This window comes from Chroicocephalus ridibundus, chromosome 1, assembly GCF_963924245.1.
Source record: "Chroicocephalus ridibundus chromosome 1, bChrRid1.1, whole genome shotgun sequence".
Lineage (NCBI taxonomy): Eukaryota > Metazoa > Chordata > Aves > Charadriiformes > Laridae > Chroicocephalus > Chroicocephalus ridibundus.
This window is the reverse complement of record NC_086284.1, coordinates 71,059,813-71,077,006: the sequence shown is the minus strand read 5'-3', so window position 1 is coordinate 71,077,006 and position 17,194 is coordinate 71,059,813. Positions and strand designations below refer to the sequence as shown.

The window sequence follows — 17,194 nt, the reverse complement described above, 5'->3', positions numbered from 1 at the left end:
AAGAAATGTTGCAAAAGACATATGTAAGGCATGTAATTTGGTTGAACCCATCCAATTTATATTATGCTATACTACAGAAAAAGAAAGCCTGATGTGCTTGTAACAAACCTGTCATGACAGCATTAAGTATCAGAGGCACATCAGAAAGCAAGCTGAACATGTTACATTTTCAACTACAGATAAACTCTGAAAAATTGGACTAGAGTCTCAACACCTAAGCCAAGTTGAGTCATTTTAATATGAGTCAGTGGGAGACTCCATCAATTTAAGCTAGTTACTATCAGTTCGTACATACAGCCCAGAACTAGAAGAGGCTATTTCGCTTGCAAGCAATATGTTTTCTGTTTTTCAGCTGTAGCATGAACTGTAATTGAACACCCTTAAAAGCACATTAAGTTAGAAAGAACTTAAAATAATCTCGGAAACAGTAATTTCAGGAAGAGAGAGATTGTGCACACATGTGAACAGAAACTAACTTATCCTAAGGATAGAAAACTCCTAAATGCAAGAAAACTTAGGTTCTACATCACATATTTTGATAATGAATTGCAGTTCATCTTGGAGGGAAACACACAGAAAGACATCTCCCGCACTAAATCTACATAAACTGGAACAAAATAACTGGAGAATTAGAGGTCGCCTAAATACTTTTCAGCTTCAAGTACTTCCAGATAGTTGTACCTTAGCAAAAGGACGGAAATACTTTCCTAGCCAAGCTTTTCACTTCCAGCAGCCTCCAAGCTGTTCATTCAATGGAGGAGTTAAGGATCAAAATGAAAGCTGATACAAATTTAATTTACTTTAATGACTGCTTTTCAAGGGCCTTGACCACAATCTAAATGCCAAGGAATTAGAAGCTTCTTGAAATTAAAAAAAAAAAAAATCTGGACAGACAGCAATTCTGTAATTTCCACAATCATGTTCCAAACTTTCTATCTTCTTAAACAAACCAAAATAATGTAACAATTACTATTTTAATAGCAACAAAATGTTCCAAAGTATGTTTAAAAAAACAAACCAGGTTTTATACATGTTACAGATCAAATTTTGCTTTTAAAAAGGGAAAGAAACGAAATCAAATATTCATTCACCTATTTGGTGAGTAGAGATTTCAAGCTACTTTTTCCAAGTTTCAGTCTCTAAATGACAAATAGGAAGTAGAATATGTATTGTAATATAATGCAGAGGTAGAAGGAAATGAGTACAAATCTCTAATCAACACTGTAATCAAAGAGTTACTAAGATACTTTGCCACACAAAAATCTTAAATATTGTTACACACCAGTACAAGTACTACTTGTATGAGTTTGGAAGTAGGATGCACTTGCTTTAGATTTCCCATAACTTAACTTCAAAGTTGTACTACTGTGGAGTTTAGGATATGGTGAGAATCTCTGATAAAAAAACCTAAAACTTAAAAATTCTGATTTGAAATTCATACTTTTAACGACAGTAATAGCTGAACCTAGTAAGAAGGAAGCATTGCAGTGTATTCTCTATCACTAGTTTTTCAGGGTTTTTTTTGTTTTCAATTTTTTCAAGTTACACACTTGAAAAAAAAACCAACACCAAAACCCCAGCAGAACACAGCCTTTACAAACATATGCCAATTCAGCAGCACTTCTATTTCCTCAGGCTGAAACCATAAAAGGTATCAGTTTTCTCTTCAATGTAAATTCCTCCCCCACCCTCTCTAGTCACTTGACCATTGGCACACCTGGCCCCACTGTGAAATTTGCATTTTCATGAAAATTAAAAGAAGGACAGACCTGAAATTTCTCTTTTGGAATATTCCTTCGAGCTCCTTTTGCTAGAATAAGGGCTTCTTCCACTCTGTGGCTAGCTAGAAGATCTTGAATCTGTTTTTCCAAAGGTAGTGGCACCAAGATATACACACCCTTATTAGTAGCAACAATCACCTTTCCTGGACAGGGGAAACAGACATACTCAGTTTACACTCTCTACAGAAAAAACACATTTCAAAAATAAGCTTTAAGATTTACTATTTAAGATACAAGAACCTGAACAGTGTTAAAGTTCTAAAACTCATCTTTGTCATTGACATATTTACTAGATAGTACAGTTTACCTGTAAACTGTACCTCAGAAATACAGAGATAATGGTAAATTTATTTCTTTACAGCAGATTTTGTTCCACTATGAGTAAATTAAACTGGCTACAATCTCTCATGATTAATTAAGCTGTAAATGCCATGACTGACACTATTGCTCAGATTCCAGAGAACAGGGACTTTTAACTGCCAGATATTTCCACAGGCTTACATTACAAAATTGTAAGTCGTACATTGAAGGTAGCAAGTAACATACAATTCATAGTGCTAGAGTTTGGAGCTCTCCTGGAAAAAAATAGCAACACAATATATTGCACACTTAAGAGTTCTTAATGGAAGAATAGATGAAAATTTTTTGTATTTTCGGTTTAACTATTTTTTATGAAATATACCCTTTTAAATACCTCTTACAGAGGTATTTTAGAAAGGAATAAGAAAGAACAATTTTTAAGATGTTAGAACTTTGTCAGGATAGCCAATGGACAAATACCTGTGGCTCACAATTATTGACCTGCAGCTCACAATTATTGACCTGCAGCATTAAATAACATTGCTCCTTTGAAAGAAATAATTAAGTTACAAGAAAAAGCTCTAACCCCACAGACTCCTACCCAACAATTAATTTGACAATTAAAGCACATTTAATGAGCATATGTTTTGTTAGAAGTGTGGAATTTTGGATGACTGAAGTTTTCCTATCATAGCCTGGAAGAATCTAATCAGGAAAGCATTTGCAATAGAAGTTTCAACAATTAACATGCTTGCTAGATATTTTCTTTAAAAAAACCACCAAATTAAAGTGACTGTACCCACAGTGGTAGTTGTTCCAGAATTACTGATGCAAAAAAGCATCCTTTTTAATACCTTCAAAGTCCTGTAGAATGTGACCTTCTTTAAAAGGCAACGTTTGCTTTTGCTGCTGGTCCAGCATGCTGTGCACTGTAATGAACTCATCATCGAGAGCAACCACGTAAGGAAAGCACAAAGCTGCTCCAATCACGTTCTCTGACCAGTGCACAGGGGCACGCTGAGAAATGCCGTCTACAGTTGCAAACATGCCTACAAAAAGGGAAAAACAAAGCCTGAGGCTCATGCTAGTGGAAGACTATTGTTTTCCCAATACAAAGCACGAGTACCAAGGTACAGAAATAGTCTCAGAAGAACAGATGCAGTATCAGATGGCATCACAACAGCACATCACGCATTCATGGATTTTATAGACCTGTTGATTAGTTCAGTTCAAAAACAATTTTTTTTCTTCTTTCTCCTTCACCACAGAAACAGACAACACCAAAAACTGAAAAGAGAGGAATACTAAAAGAAACTAGAAAGAATTATTCAAGTTTAGTAAGTTTCAGATTTTTTTAAATAAGAATTATGCCAAGTAGTTTGAATTAATTTCAAAACTCTAATATTTAGTGAGACCTAGCATTCAAATGATACTGCCTTAGTAGGAGCTGCAGACTTATGCTGCCCAACCTATGTGGTAATATAGGCATATTTTTTCCTTGTAGTGTCAAATGTCTAAAGAGCATTTTAGTCAACAGACAATAACTTACTTATACTTCTTCACTTTTGCTACAGCAAAATTTTTACAGATGGAGGGTCTGGCTCCTTGGGACAAGTCACTTCCTGTGAGGCACCTGTGCTTGCAATCATTTGAAAAAATGCTGTCTTCTAAATAACCATATTAAATCTTCAGCTAATTTGTGTTTTTCTTTGCCACTATCTTTCCTTCTGTCTATTCTGTCCTCCTTCCTTCTTCTTGTTTAATAGAAGTTTGACTTCCTTTTGGATCACACACCACTGGTTCTATTTATGCTACTTGGTATTCCCTAATTCTTCTGAGACATTAATTGAAGAAAATACTCCAGTCAAAAGTTTTCAAACCTAGTTCAGTAACCCTTGGCCAGCTGAGCCCTACTGAAGCACTATGTAAACTTCTGTTCTAAACATGAATTCATACCCCTTAAAACCAGTATTCTCATGCCATTAGAAAGACAAGCACATGAAAATTGTTCTTCGGCAGGAATGAGCCACTTGACAGCTGGTAGAATAAGTCTGAGCTCTAAAGGACAGAGGAGATTAAAAGATTATGTTATTCAATTTACAGAAATCTCTTCCAAACAGGGGATAATGAGGTAAGGGTAGCTGGGTAGGGAAAAAAAAAAACAACAACAAAAAAAAGAAAAACAGAAGGTTGTACACTTTTACAGAACTACAGTGTAGAGACTAAGCTTCTGGATCCTTTGTAGCAGCTTTGAAATGATCAGCCCTTTTGCTTGACTAAGGGTGCAACACAAAATAAAACTTCCATATCTGACTATTAGCAAGTAATGCTATTTCCTTTTTCACTACAATGATCGTTACAGAAAATACTTTTTTTGGCGTAATATGTAATTCACCATTTCCTCTACAGATCTTGATGTTCTTATGTATCAGAAGTGGAATTTTATGCCAGGGAGACTGCACTATACATTTTTAGTGCCTTTGAGTTATTACTCTGTGCTATCATCCAATTTCAAAAAGTGGGAGAAAACTTCAGTTAAATACATACTAACCAGTAGCAAACTCAGGGCTAATTATATTTGAAATAGTCATTCTTAGAATTTTCTATTTCTCTGACACTCTTTAAAAATATTACAAAAACCTGATTTTAAAAATTTATTTTTTAAACTAAAGACCACTTTTTTAGGTAATTTAAAAAAATTCTTTATGGAAGTGAAAGGGTATGAAGAGCAATGCACAGTACTTTTCCAAGTCAATTTATCTCCACATCTGTCTACCCTCAATAGCTAGAGCTTCTGTGGTAGAATGATGCATCTTCTGTCTTCATCTAGCTCTCACCTAAGGATAACAATAAACATGACAACTACAATCAGACACCATGGCCTTTTTATAGTACTGGAAAGCGTTTGACAAAATTGAGATGAGGCCAGTAATCAATTCCATATTAAAAATGCATACGCTATCCAAAGGTTACAAGAGTTCCCCAAAACACAGCTACACTGTTTTCAGCACCAAAAGATCTAGAAATGTATAGAATCATAGAATAATTTAAGTCAGAAAGGGTTTCTGAAGGACATCCAGTCCAGCCTCCCCACCTCAAAGTGGGACCAACTTAGATCACGTTACTCAGGACTTTGTGGGTGAAAACAACAACGGAACATGCTGATTACTGTTGACCACCCTGATTTATTCAGTGTCATCAGCTATGAGAAAAGGCACTGCAAAATCTTCTATGAATCGTTCTGCTTAGCACCTGTGTGCTTGTTATAAATTTATAAAGCTCAGTTATCCAACTCCATTTGTAGTCTACTCAATCACTGTACAACTGTTCAAACCAAGCACCACTGAAATGAGCTTTTTCTGGAAAAGCAAAAGGAATAAAATAAAATTAGGTATTTGAAATTCCTATTTTTTGGATCTCTGGAGACTTCGTCTAGTCCAACTTCCCTGCTCTAAGCAGGGTCAATGAGAACATGTTGCTCAAGACCTCACCCAGTCAGGTTTTGAGTATCTTTAAGAACAGAGACTCCACATCCTTTCCAAGACCCATTTCCTGGTTTGACCATCATCACAATGAGGAATTTGTTTTCTCATGTTTACGTAGAACTTCCTGTATTTCAGTTTGTACTGACTGCCTCTCATCCTTTCACTGGATACAATACCACTGCGCAGTCATCTGTCTTCTTTACCCTCCCCATACACGTTGATAAGATCTCTGCAAGCATTTTCTTTTTCAGATTGAACAGTCACAGTGTTCTCAGCCTCTCCACAAATGAAGTGCTCCAATCACTCAGCTGTCTTTCTGGTCCTTCAGTGGATTTACTCCAGCATGTCCATGGTATTCTGGGGAGCCCAGAACTGCACCCAACACTCCAAATGCAGTCTCACTACAACTGAGGGGAAAAACTGCCTTTCTCAACCTGCTGGCAGCACTTTTCCTAATAGAATCATTTAGGTTGGAAAAGACCCTTAAGACCATTGAGTCCAACTGTTAACCTAACACTGCCAAGTCCACCATGAAATGTGGCCTAGTAGGCTTTTTGACTTCTTTGCCACAAGGGCACATTGTATGCTCATGGTCACTTTGCCCACTTGAGCCCCCAGGTCCCTCCCTGCAAAGCCAGTCAGCCCCCAGCCTGTACTGCTACCTGGGGCTGTCCCTCCCCAGGTGCAGGACTCGATGTTTCCCTTTGTTGAACTTCATGAGGTTCCTGTCAGTTCATTTCTCCAGCCTATCATTGTTCCTCTGAATGACAACACAACCCCCTAATGTATCAGCCACTCCTCCCACTTTTGTATCATTCGCAAACTTGCTGAGGGTGCACTCTGCCCCACCATCCATGTTATTAATGAAGATGTTAGTATGGGCCTCATTAATCGACACCCTGGGGGACATGACTAGCGACTGGCCTCCAGCTAGACTTGGTGCTGCTAACTACAAACCTTTGAGCCAGGCTTTTAATGCACCTGTTTCTGTAGTTCATTCTTCATCTGTTTGTCTACAAGGACGTTATGGGAGATAGCATCAAAAGTCTTGTTGAAATTCACAATGTCACTGCTCTCCCCTCATCCATCAAGCTAGGCATCTAATCACAGAAGACTATCAAGCTGGTCAGGAAACTTCCCTTTTTTAAATCCATGTTGATTGCTCCAAATCATATTCTTGTCCTTCATATATTTTGAAACAGCTTCCAGGATTTTCTTCATCATCTTTCTGCAGATCAAAGTAAAGCTGGCCAGCCTGTAGCTCCCTGGATCCCTTCTCTTGCTCATCTATGACAGGACCGAAGACACTTGTTTTCTTCCAGTCCTGAGGAACACTCCCCAGTCATCATCATGACCTTTCAAAGATAATCAAGAGTGGCCTTGCAATGACATTGATCACCACTCTCAAGCATTCATAGGTGCGTCCCTGTTAGGTCCCACGGATTTGTCTGTCCAGTTTATTTAAATGTTCCGCAGCCCGATCCTTCTCTGCTGAAGGTAGGTTTTTGTTGCTCCTCATTTTCCCACTGGTCCTAGGGGCTGAGGATTCCTGAAGGAAGGTCATACCAGTAACAACTGAGGTAAAGAAGGCATTAAGCACCTCAGCCTTTTCCAAGTCCTTTGCCATCAAGTCCCCCATCCCATTAATCAGTGGGCATTCATTAGCCTTCCTTTGCTAATGATAATGCTTGTAGAAGCTCTTTTTATTGCCCTTAATGGTGCTCAGCAGAGTCAATGCCAGATGGACTTTGGCCTCCTTAGCCCTGTCCCTACATGCTTGGACAGTGCCTCTATATCCCTCCCAGGTCATCTGGCCCTGCTATAACCTCATTTGCTTCCTTTTTTTATTTGAGTTTAATCAAGAGCTGCTTGTTCATTAATGCAGACCTCCTGCCACCTTTGCTTGTTTTCCTGCTCATTGGGATGGACCACTCTTGAACTTGGAGGAGGTAGTCCTTCTCTCCAGGACCATATCCTGTGGGATTCTTTTAAACAGGATCCCGAACAAACCAAAGTCTGCTGTCCAGGCTGTGATCTTTTTGCCTTGTTCCTTTCTCTCAAGATCCTGAACTTCACCATCTCATGGACACTGCAGCAAGGCTGCTCCCCTGTTGTTCACATCCCTAACCAGGTTCAACAGAACATATCCTTTCATCAGCTCCTCAGTCACCTGTGTCAAGAAACAAACACCAATACACTCCAGAAATCTCCCAGACTGCTTGTGCACCGCTGCACTGCCAGTCTAGCAGGTAACAGAGTGGTTCAAGTGCCCCATAAGAACCAGGCAAATACATGTTTCTTCCTGTTCTCTGAAGAAGGCCTCACTTATGTTTTCTTCCTGATAAGGTGGTCTGTAGCAGACACTCACCACAATGTCACCCGTGTTAGTCTGCCCTCTAACCCTAATCCATAAACTCTCAGCTGCCACCTCCTTCGTCCCAAGGCACAACATCACACCTTCCTCGTGCTCTCATGTAATGGGTAACCCCTACCTCAACTGTTAACACATAGCTGTGCTGATTTCCCAGAAAAAGTGAGAGCTTTCACTGTCATGTTGGTTTTGTACACACTTCTTTGTGTGCATATGCCTAAAGTAGGACCTCTTCATCCCTGTTTGTTTATTATTAACTTTTTCGTCCACATCATAGAAGCATAGAATTGCCTAGGTTGGAAGGGACCTTTCAGATCATCTAGTCCAACCATCAACCTAACTCTGACAAAAACCATCACTAAAACATCAACCTGAGCTGGCCAACTAAGCCTACAACCACCATTCCTACTTTAAATCCTCCTCACCAGGCTGGTCAGCCTGTTGGCAAAACCACTTTTGCCTCACCCGGCTTAGTGGATCCCATCTCTTCATTAAATAGGGATCCATAGTCATAAAAGCCAAATCCCTTGTCACCACAAGCTGTGCAACCAGTTGGTGACCTGCACGATCTACTCACTCCTCCTCAAGCTGTTCTTCCTCACTAGACGGATTGATGAGAAAACCTCCATCTCCAATATGAGGGAGCCTCCCACTAGTATTACTCACTAATTCTTCCTGCTGCTACTGGATTGTACAGGCTCAGATGATTTGTTGGACAGAGCTTCCAGCTCCTCATCTGTTACCAGAACACTGAACATATTCTACAGACGCAGATCTGCAGGCAGAGAAGAAGGGTTCTTCCTTTTACAAGAAGTCACAAGCTTCCAGCCTTTGCTTGTTCTGTGATGGCAGAGATTCAGCCTGCCTTCCCCTCAGTACAGCTCGGGGTTCAGGCTCATGCCTGGGTTCTGGAGAAGATTCAATTTCCTTTTTGTCATCTCTGATGCTGTGCACTCCGCTGACCTTCTCCTGCATCTCATTTACTTGGCAACACAAATCCTCAACCAGGCACTCATCTCCTGCAGGCAAAACTTCTTCCTGCCCCAGTCTCAGGAAGAGGCACCAGGCGCTCCTTTCAGCTCAAGACCTGAGGAACTGCACCATGCCTTGGAAGCTTGGTCTGAGTTGAGGCCTCTGATGTTTTGGGAAAGTTGCTCCAGCTGGTGGTAGAAAGCGTGCCCTGTGCCAATATGCAACAACTGTTCACTGAAATTTTAAAAACTTAAAGCTTCTGTACAACAGGAAATATGGTTAGAAACATGCAACAAGAGCTTCAAGAAATGAAAAAATGAATTTTGGTAAGCTTAGTTTCATACATAATCAGAAATAATTGATTTTCAATTCAGAATGAACTAATTACTGAACAGAATGAACGTGCATCAAAAATTAAGTTCCTCCTCCCTTTGAAAGAATGAGCTAACTAATTGCAAGTAGAGACAACAAAGTACCGAATGGCTAAGCCTATGGACCAACTATGAACAATTCTAACAATCAATTTTAAATGCAAAGAGTCCAGGTAACAATAAAGGTTACATACTCAAGAAACTCCAGATGTTTTACTTTATGATTACCATTTCAAGCAGTTGCTTTCTGCCACTCTAAATTACAGTTTTAACCTGAAAGCAAATTAATCTAGATAAATGTCACTTTAAACACTATAAAGCCAAATACATTAATGCAAAATACATCTACCTCAGAAAACAGGCTTAATTAGCATAGATGCTCTACCAAGTGCCAAACAAACATGTCTTAACCAATAAGATGTACAAAAGCAAACCAAAATTAGAAGTGAAGATTTACATCAAGCCTTTTACAGCAGAGGCCTACCTCAAATGCCAAGATACACAATGCTTAGATGTTATAAAGGTGCTCAACAACTTCACAATTTCAAAGACAAGTGTTAAAGACACTAAGAATTTTACCAAGGAAGAACAGTAAGATGGATAATACTAATCAAAACAACAGTGGGGAGGGAATAGAGAACAGATGATTAAAAAAACACCCACAAGCTGAATTAGGGAAGGAAAACCAATACATTTCATAGCAAGCAGTCTTTGTAAAGTGTCTGAGCTAGTACAAGGTAGACTTTGCCTGTATTATGGGGAAAAAGAGAAGTTTGTAGCATGTTTAGAGCTGCAGAAGTGCATTTGCTTAAGATATCATATATCTGATATTTTAACCATAGGACAATTACGTACACAAGGATGATGGATTTTACAAGTAAAGGTCTTATTGTATAGCTCTCTTCTAGGACACCAGATAAAAGCAAAAGTCAGACTAAATAAAATTCTGCTTTCTGACTAAATACAATCATGCTTTTGAAAGTGTACCTATTCTTCCTAAACCAAAAAAGAGATGAAACAGTTGAACAGAATCTGGTTTGACATTCCTAAAAAGATAAATAAAGATTAAATTATGAATGAGACCTCCTTAGGAACACGTCAAAAGGGAATACTTTCAGACAGTTAATGCACATATTTTAACTTTCACAGCACTACTAAAATGATTAATATCCACAAATACACATCCACATTTAAAGCAACTAACAGTTTGAATACGAAGTGGGCAGCCAAGATGATTTAGAAAAGCCCTGTGTCTGAAAAAACAAGTTCATTTTGGAATTTCTGTAATCTGCATAAACTGATATTCTAATGAGTCTCTACTTCTTTCAAGAAAAACTACTGAGTGGATGTACACCTCACATTCTAGTCACATGACAAAACTTCAATACAAACAACTGATTGTACTCTTGCTTTTCTTTGGAATTTATATTAAAAACCCAAACCCCATACAGATCCCTGAATTAAGGGCCTAAATATTTGTGACACTCATGCCATGCTGTTCCTAATATGTCAGGGAAGATACATAAACTGCATTTCCTTAATGGAGAGTCATATGTCAAACAGCATGAAAGCACTGTGCCTGTGGTCTGTCAGCTCTGGCATATTGCAGCTTTCCAAGAAAAGCTCAAGACTACTAACCTCACAGCATATTGTTGATTTAGACAGATTACAGCAGCAGTAGTCCATACAGTCATTTGTCTATTAGACAAGAGGATTATTTCACCTGATATAACTTTGGTTTTGCAATACTTAAACTATCATTTTCTGTAACACAGAGCTGAAAAATACTATTAAAAATTATGCAAATGGAAGCATAAAAACTGGGTCATGTCTGACAACATCTACAGTTAGGACAGAGTTCACTTCTACAGGAGCTAGGACACATTTTACTTCCACTGACATTTCTTACTAGCACTGTAGTACAACATACCTACTTGAATCTGTTACAATCTATAAAATGGACTTCGTATGAACTCTTAACAGCATGTGAGGAAAAAAATTAACTCATCTACACTAATTTAACAATTTCATAGCAACATGGGGCTCCTCAAACCCAGTCTGGCTAGTCACTACAGAGAGGCTATCAGCCTCTGAAGTTTCACTTGGTACCAAACAAGTTTTTTGTTACTCTGGGGTCCAAGATACTGCTACTGTTAGCTGTCTATACAGAAATGAAGCTTTCTACAGACAGGATTAAAATACAAACAACGAGATTTTTATGCATTCAAAAAGTAGGAGAGTTACAGTAATACTTAGTGACAAAAATTTACCATCTACCTTTTTATCTCAATGTTCCAGTATAGCCCTGTGAAGAAAATATCATTATTGTTCACAACACTTAATTATTTAAGCTTTGCTTCCCAAATTGAGAGAAATCAAGAGGGAAAAGTTAAAAAAAATTGCAAAAAAAAATTACAGTCCTTCATCTCACCTAGGCCTCCGGGGCCAGCCAACAGAAACTCTTGTCTGCCTATCCTTTTCACAATTGGTCGTTTCTCATCACTGCAGTAAGGAAATAGATCCTGGGAGACGCCAGTATTGTAATTTAAAATGATATACTGCGTAGTAAGTGCAAGACATAAGTAATAACCATCTACAGCCACAGCACAGGGTTGCTCTGGAGTAAACACTTCCTTCACTATCTGGACTCTGTCTTCAAACACCATGAACATTTGAATGGTCCGCCGCTTGACCGAGATAATGCAGACTTCAACGCAGAAAGGATCCCCGCTCACAGGGTTTTCATTTACTGCAAATGTCACAGCTCCTTTGATTTTAGCACCAGTGGGGACAGGTTCCAAGTTCATCATGTTAACTAGTGTTATTGTGTTGTCGCAAAGCACAAGAAGCCTGGTGAGGGCAGAGGCTGCTTTTAACTCACTCACGGGCTTCTTCAAGCCCAGGTATTTATGTAGTTGCTTAGTGGCAGCAAAAGTTATTTTTCCCGCTGTTGATATCTTTTCGTCCAACAGAAAGTGATAGATAAAGCAGTCGTTGGTTCCAACATAAAGGTTCTTTCCACAGCACTCAATGCATTCGATGTTGATGTAATTTTTGTCTCCCATTAACATCTCCCGCTCAACAGCAGAAACGAGCTTGAAAGCTTTAACACTCATTGTGTCTTCTAGGTGATCTGATTAAAGAGAAAAAGAACCACTATTTACCTCCACACACATAATCAAATATCAGAAGTAGCAATTTAACATTCACCAATACAAGAACTTCACTGTTACATTTTTTAATAGTCTGTGCTCTATTTCCAACCTGATTACACAAGCCAGAATGAGCACATTAATAACCACAGAAATGAATCAAATTGTATACTTCCACTTCAAGTCTATTCTGAAGCAGATTCACAACAGCACTCAGCTATTTTGAAGTGATGCTTTCTTCACAGGTAACCAGCATATTGCTGGCTCTCTCAGACACTCTGGTACTACAAGTGGTTCCTACTAGTACTTAGTGATTTATAAACCTGTCACATAAAAGTTTCTGTCACCTGTACATGAAAATATACACACTTCAGCTCTCAGATTTCTGAAGAAGCCATAAGGCATTTAGAGCTACAAGTTAACATGGTGCTTTACACTCAATCTAGGTCTATTAGTAGATAGTCTCCTAGCGAAATATCATAGGCATATTCCATTTTAACACATACTCTGCATTCCTTACTCTCCAGCAATCAGAAATATGTACCTTCCAAGCCACTTAAATAATCAGTTACGCAAGGTTATCATATAGCTCATAATAAAAGCTGTAGGTGTGGTCTGGTTTTGGTGGGGTGTGGGTTTTTTTGGGGGTGGGTTTTTTTAAATATTATTTGTTTATTCAGTGCTACTTACACATTCTCTGTATTGGACTTTATACACCAGCAATTATAAGACACATTCACACAGACAATTTGGAAGCATGGTCCATAAAGCATTCATTAAGCTCAAGATGGAATGTCATTGAACTTAAGAGTTTCTGTTCATTAACATCCCAAACATTCCAAAAGACTGTCTTCAAGTGCTAAGCAGCACTTCTGATCTTTGTATTCTGCAAACTATACCTACCCTTTTACAATCAAGCACTGTCAAGGGACAGATGCAATTTACAAAGCAGTTAACAGTGTTTTCAAAACTATCCATGTAATTTTACTGTAGTCCAGACTTGTGTTATTTTTATAAGAAGCCAGCGGACAACTGCCCTCAACACTCCAAAGAAGGGCAGATGAGAAACTGCTGACTTTGTTTAATCACCTTTTAGTTTGTCATGACTGGTCTGTAATGACCACTTAGCCAACACAGGCTGAAGATGCAACACTACACGTCTTGAACAGATTTGAGAAATAACATATGATTACTTCTAGTCCACGTGTACAGTGGAGATATAAAACATCAAATGAAATTTCTATGGACCAGAGAGACCAATATCAACAAAATGCTCCTGTGAACAAACCTGAAACTAAACATAGTCAAAAGGAATTTAGTTTCAAATTATTACATCTAAAAAACCCCTTTGCTTTTGCAAGAGAACACTGAAAACCATGGCAAAAATTTCCAAAACTGAGTGAGAAAAAGTAAGGCATGCAACTCACAAGTAAACACTAAATAAAACCATATCACACTAAGAATATAGCCAGAAGCAAACAATGCTACAAAGATATTGTAGTGGTCTTTTACGCCAAGAACTGCCTTTTTTTTTTCCAGAAGCTAAACAGATTTTAGTTTGGGCTTCCATGACATTTTCAAATTGCATCCTCACCTGGGGTGTGAATTAGTGTTCTGACCTTCAACAAAAAAACCCCAAACCCAGAAAGTACTAAAGAAATAGCCTAAGGTAAAATGATAATGCAAGTCTCCGGCAACACAGCCATGCTATCCTCCAACTTTATCAAAGGAAACACAGCACATTAAAGTTAAGAGGGCTGCCCAAAGGTTGACTGCCAAAAAAACCCCAATCACTTTTAGGAGCCTGTGTGTAGCCTAAACTGATAAGTTATCGGAGAGACTAGGCAGCTTTCACACCTGAAGTTGTCAACAACTTAACGTTCCTGTAGCTCAAGGTAAAAATGTTAATGCATGCCATTGGGAGAACTACTGAATTTTGTTCTTCACCAAAAAAACTTCCAAAATGAAAATACATAAGAAGTAAATGTATAAAAGAAATCAAAATAGATACACACTATGCCTAAGGCACTGAAGGAAAAAAATCCCATAGACATAAATCCCTGAGCAGAAAGAACAAAAAAATAGAACGTAGTGCTACATTAGCCTAGTAGCAAAGAGATTAAAACATTCACGCCAGACAAAAGCTGTGAAAAAGCTATTAAGAACAACCAATGTCAACGCACATCATCTGCGTACGATTATTTTTTTCAACATTTATTTTGTTCTCATTTATATTTTGTATTTTATTTGTATTCCTGTATTTCTGTATTTTATTTGTTCTCATTTATAAGAGCTCAGGGGCCTACACGCACTGCAAAGGAACAGGCTGTGCAGAACACGCTCTCCCTTTAAAGTGCAAGAGGCCGCCCCAGAGTTACAAACAGAAGTCAGTATGCCAGAAACGTACTGTAGATGTTTAGAACTCCGGAAAAACAAGATAATGGGGATGTCTGCTGTCCAAAAGAAAACATTAAAAAAAAAAAAAAAATCACCGACAGACAAGCAAATTCTCAACCGACTAAATTTTGTTTTCGTGGTCGCACTAATAACCCTGCACGCACTCATTTCCGGTAACAAGTGGCAACCCGCTCTGCCCCGCTGTTGTTCAGCGGTATCTCGCTTTGCCTTTACGTTTTGTCGGCTGCTGCCCTGCAAACCAGCACCCCATCCACCCACTCACCCAGACATGCCCCTACGTACACCCCACCCAATTAACTGCGCACGAGCCCTAATTAACCTCTGGATACGACTCCGCAGACCCGAAGTGCTGCCACCAGCTCCCCCGCCCCACGGGAGGACGGGGCCGCGCTTCAGCCCGCACCCTGCCTGGGGTGTGAGGGATTCATGAGGCAAACCAGGCAGCGACCGGCCCCCCGCGGCCCCCGGTCCACCCGCCTCCGCCCCGGCAGGCGATAGAGCCTCTCCCCCTGCTCGCCCTCTCCCAGCCACCTGCCAGTCGCCGCACCGGGAGCCGTGCCCGCCGCTTCCAGGCCTCGGTGTGGGCAGCCGGAGCCGGGCCGGGCGCCGCCTCAGGCCGCGCTGTCAGCGCCCAGGCCTCGCGGCGCGCGGGGCTCCGCCAGCGGGCGGGGAGGGGAATGGGGGACGGACGGGGACGCGCCGCTTCCGGTGTGGCGCAGGCCCCGCCCCGCCCCGAGCGTCACCGCTTCCCGGCGCTGACGGCGTCAGGGGGTGGAGCCTCTCCGGACCCCGCCCACCGAGGGAGGCGTGGCTGGGGCCGTGTGCAAACCCGACGGCGCGGACGGCAGACGTCACTCGTGAGCTGGGCGGGTCCGGAGAGGTCGTAGGTATGTTATAGTTAGTTAGGGACCGGCTCCAGGCGTGACGTACGGGAGATGAGAGTAGGCGGGAAAAGCGACTCTTCCGGGACGGCCCGAGGAGCAGCGGCCGGCTGGGGAGGAGGGGAAGTGGGGGAGCGGCGGGAAACAAATGGGTTTGATTGAGGGCGTCATCTGAAATAACACGAATACACAGGACCACAGAATCACAGAACGGTTCGGGTTGGAAGGGACCTTAAAGACCATCTAGTTCCAACCCCCTGCCATGGGCAGGGACACCTCCCACTAGACCAGGCTGCTCAAAGCCCCATCCAGCCTGGCCTTGAACACTTCCAGGGATGGGGCATCCACAGCTTCCCTGGGCAACCTGTGCCAGTGCCTTATCACCATCATGGTGAAAAATTTATTCCTGATATCTAATCAAAATCTCCCCTCTTTCAGTTTAAAACCGTCACCCCTCACCCTATCACTACACTCCCTGATAAAGAGTCCCTCCCCATCTCTCCTGCAGGCCCCCTTTAGGTACCGGAAGGCCTCTATAAGGTCTCCGCGGAGCCTTCTCTTCTCCAGGCTGAACAGCCCTAATTCTCTCAGCCTGTCCTCACAGAAGAGGTGCTACAGCACCTTCGTGGCCCTCGTCTGCACTCGCTCCAACAGGTCCATGTCCTTCTTGTACTGAGAACTCCAAAGCTGGATGCAGTGCTCTGGGTGGGGCGGAGCTCACCAGAGCGGGCACTCAAGACAATTTTTAAGTATTCAAAATTTGAATTCCTATTCTTAGAGGTGCTGCATATATTTAGCAATGACGTTACATAGCCGCACATACGCCGCTTGTTCCATGTGCGTGCATTTTTCTTACGTTAGTCGCGTGACGTTACATGCTGCCTGTGCCTCTGAGTCCTGCAAAATACATCAAATACTTCAAATCGCAGGGCTATTTTACGTTGTAACGACAACAGAGTTGATCTGTTAACAATCACTTGTAATTCCCTATTCTACTTTTAAACACATAAGCGGGTTGCCAAGTTGTTTTCCTTTGGAATGAGGAAGCAGCATGTGTTACTGCAGATCAAGAAGCGCTAACCAGCAGCTACCACTTGGACGGGCAAAACTCTGGATCCTGTTTCGTTTGGCGGCGAAGGTCCCGCGTGTCGCAGCGTCAACGGCTCGTGCTTTCACACGGTGACAGAACCGTAGCAAAACATATGTTATGTCCCGGTTCGTGCGACACAGGGCTAACTTCTCTTTCAGTAATTTTACTTTCCAGTAAGGTCTCCCCTAACGCCTGGGGAAACTGCACTTCCAGACGACGCAGCTCCTGCCAGGCTGCTCACGTCACCCACCGCCTGCCCGCGCCAGGACGTGACGCGAAAGCAGCGCGCGGCGCTGGGGGAGCTGCTCCGGAAACCCCTTCCCAGCCCCTCCGCTCAGGCCTGGCCGGGCCTACGCCACACGCAAGCACCGAT

At 41.2% G+C, this 17,194-nt stretch overlaps 1 protein-coding gene across 2 annotated transcripts in view; it reads right to left on the bottom strand.

Annotated features, from left to right (window-relative positions):
• The window catches only part of TGFBRAP1 (transforming growth factor beta receptor associated protein 1), a 38,437-nt gene extending 22,865 nt beyond the window's left edge, over positions 1 to 15,572 (bottom strand). Inside the window, exons 1-4 of one of the 2 annotated variants that reach the window (XM_063338891.1) lie at positions 15,382 to 15,572; positions 11,712 to 12,413; positions 2,936 to 3,130; positions 1,770 to 1,924 (exon numbers count right to left, since the gene is read on the bottom strand). In XM_063338891.1, coding sequence (XP_063194961.1) covers positions 1,770 to 1,924; positions 2,936 to 3,130; positions 11,712 to 12,396 — 1,035 coding nt within the window. In that variant the 5' untranslated portion in view covers positions 12,397 to 12,413; positions 15,382 to 15,572. The remainder of the gene's footprint in view (positions 1 to 1,769; positions 1,925 to 2,935; positions 3,131 to 11,711; positions 12,414 to 15,381) is intronic. The other variant, XM_063338902.1, reaches the window with a different exon arrangement.
• Positions 15,573 to 17,194: the final 1,622 nt, after the last annotated feature.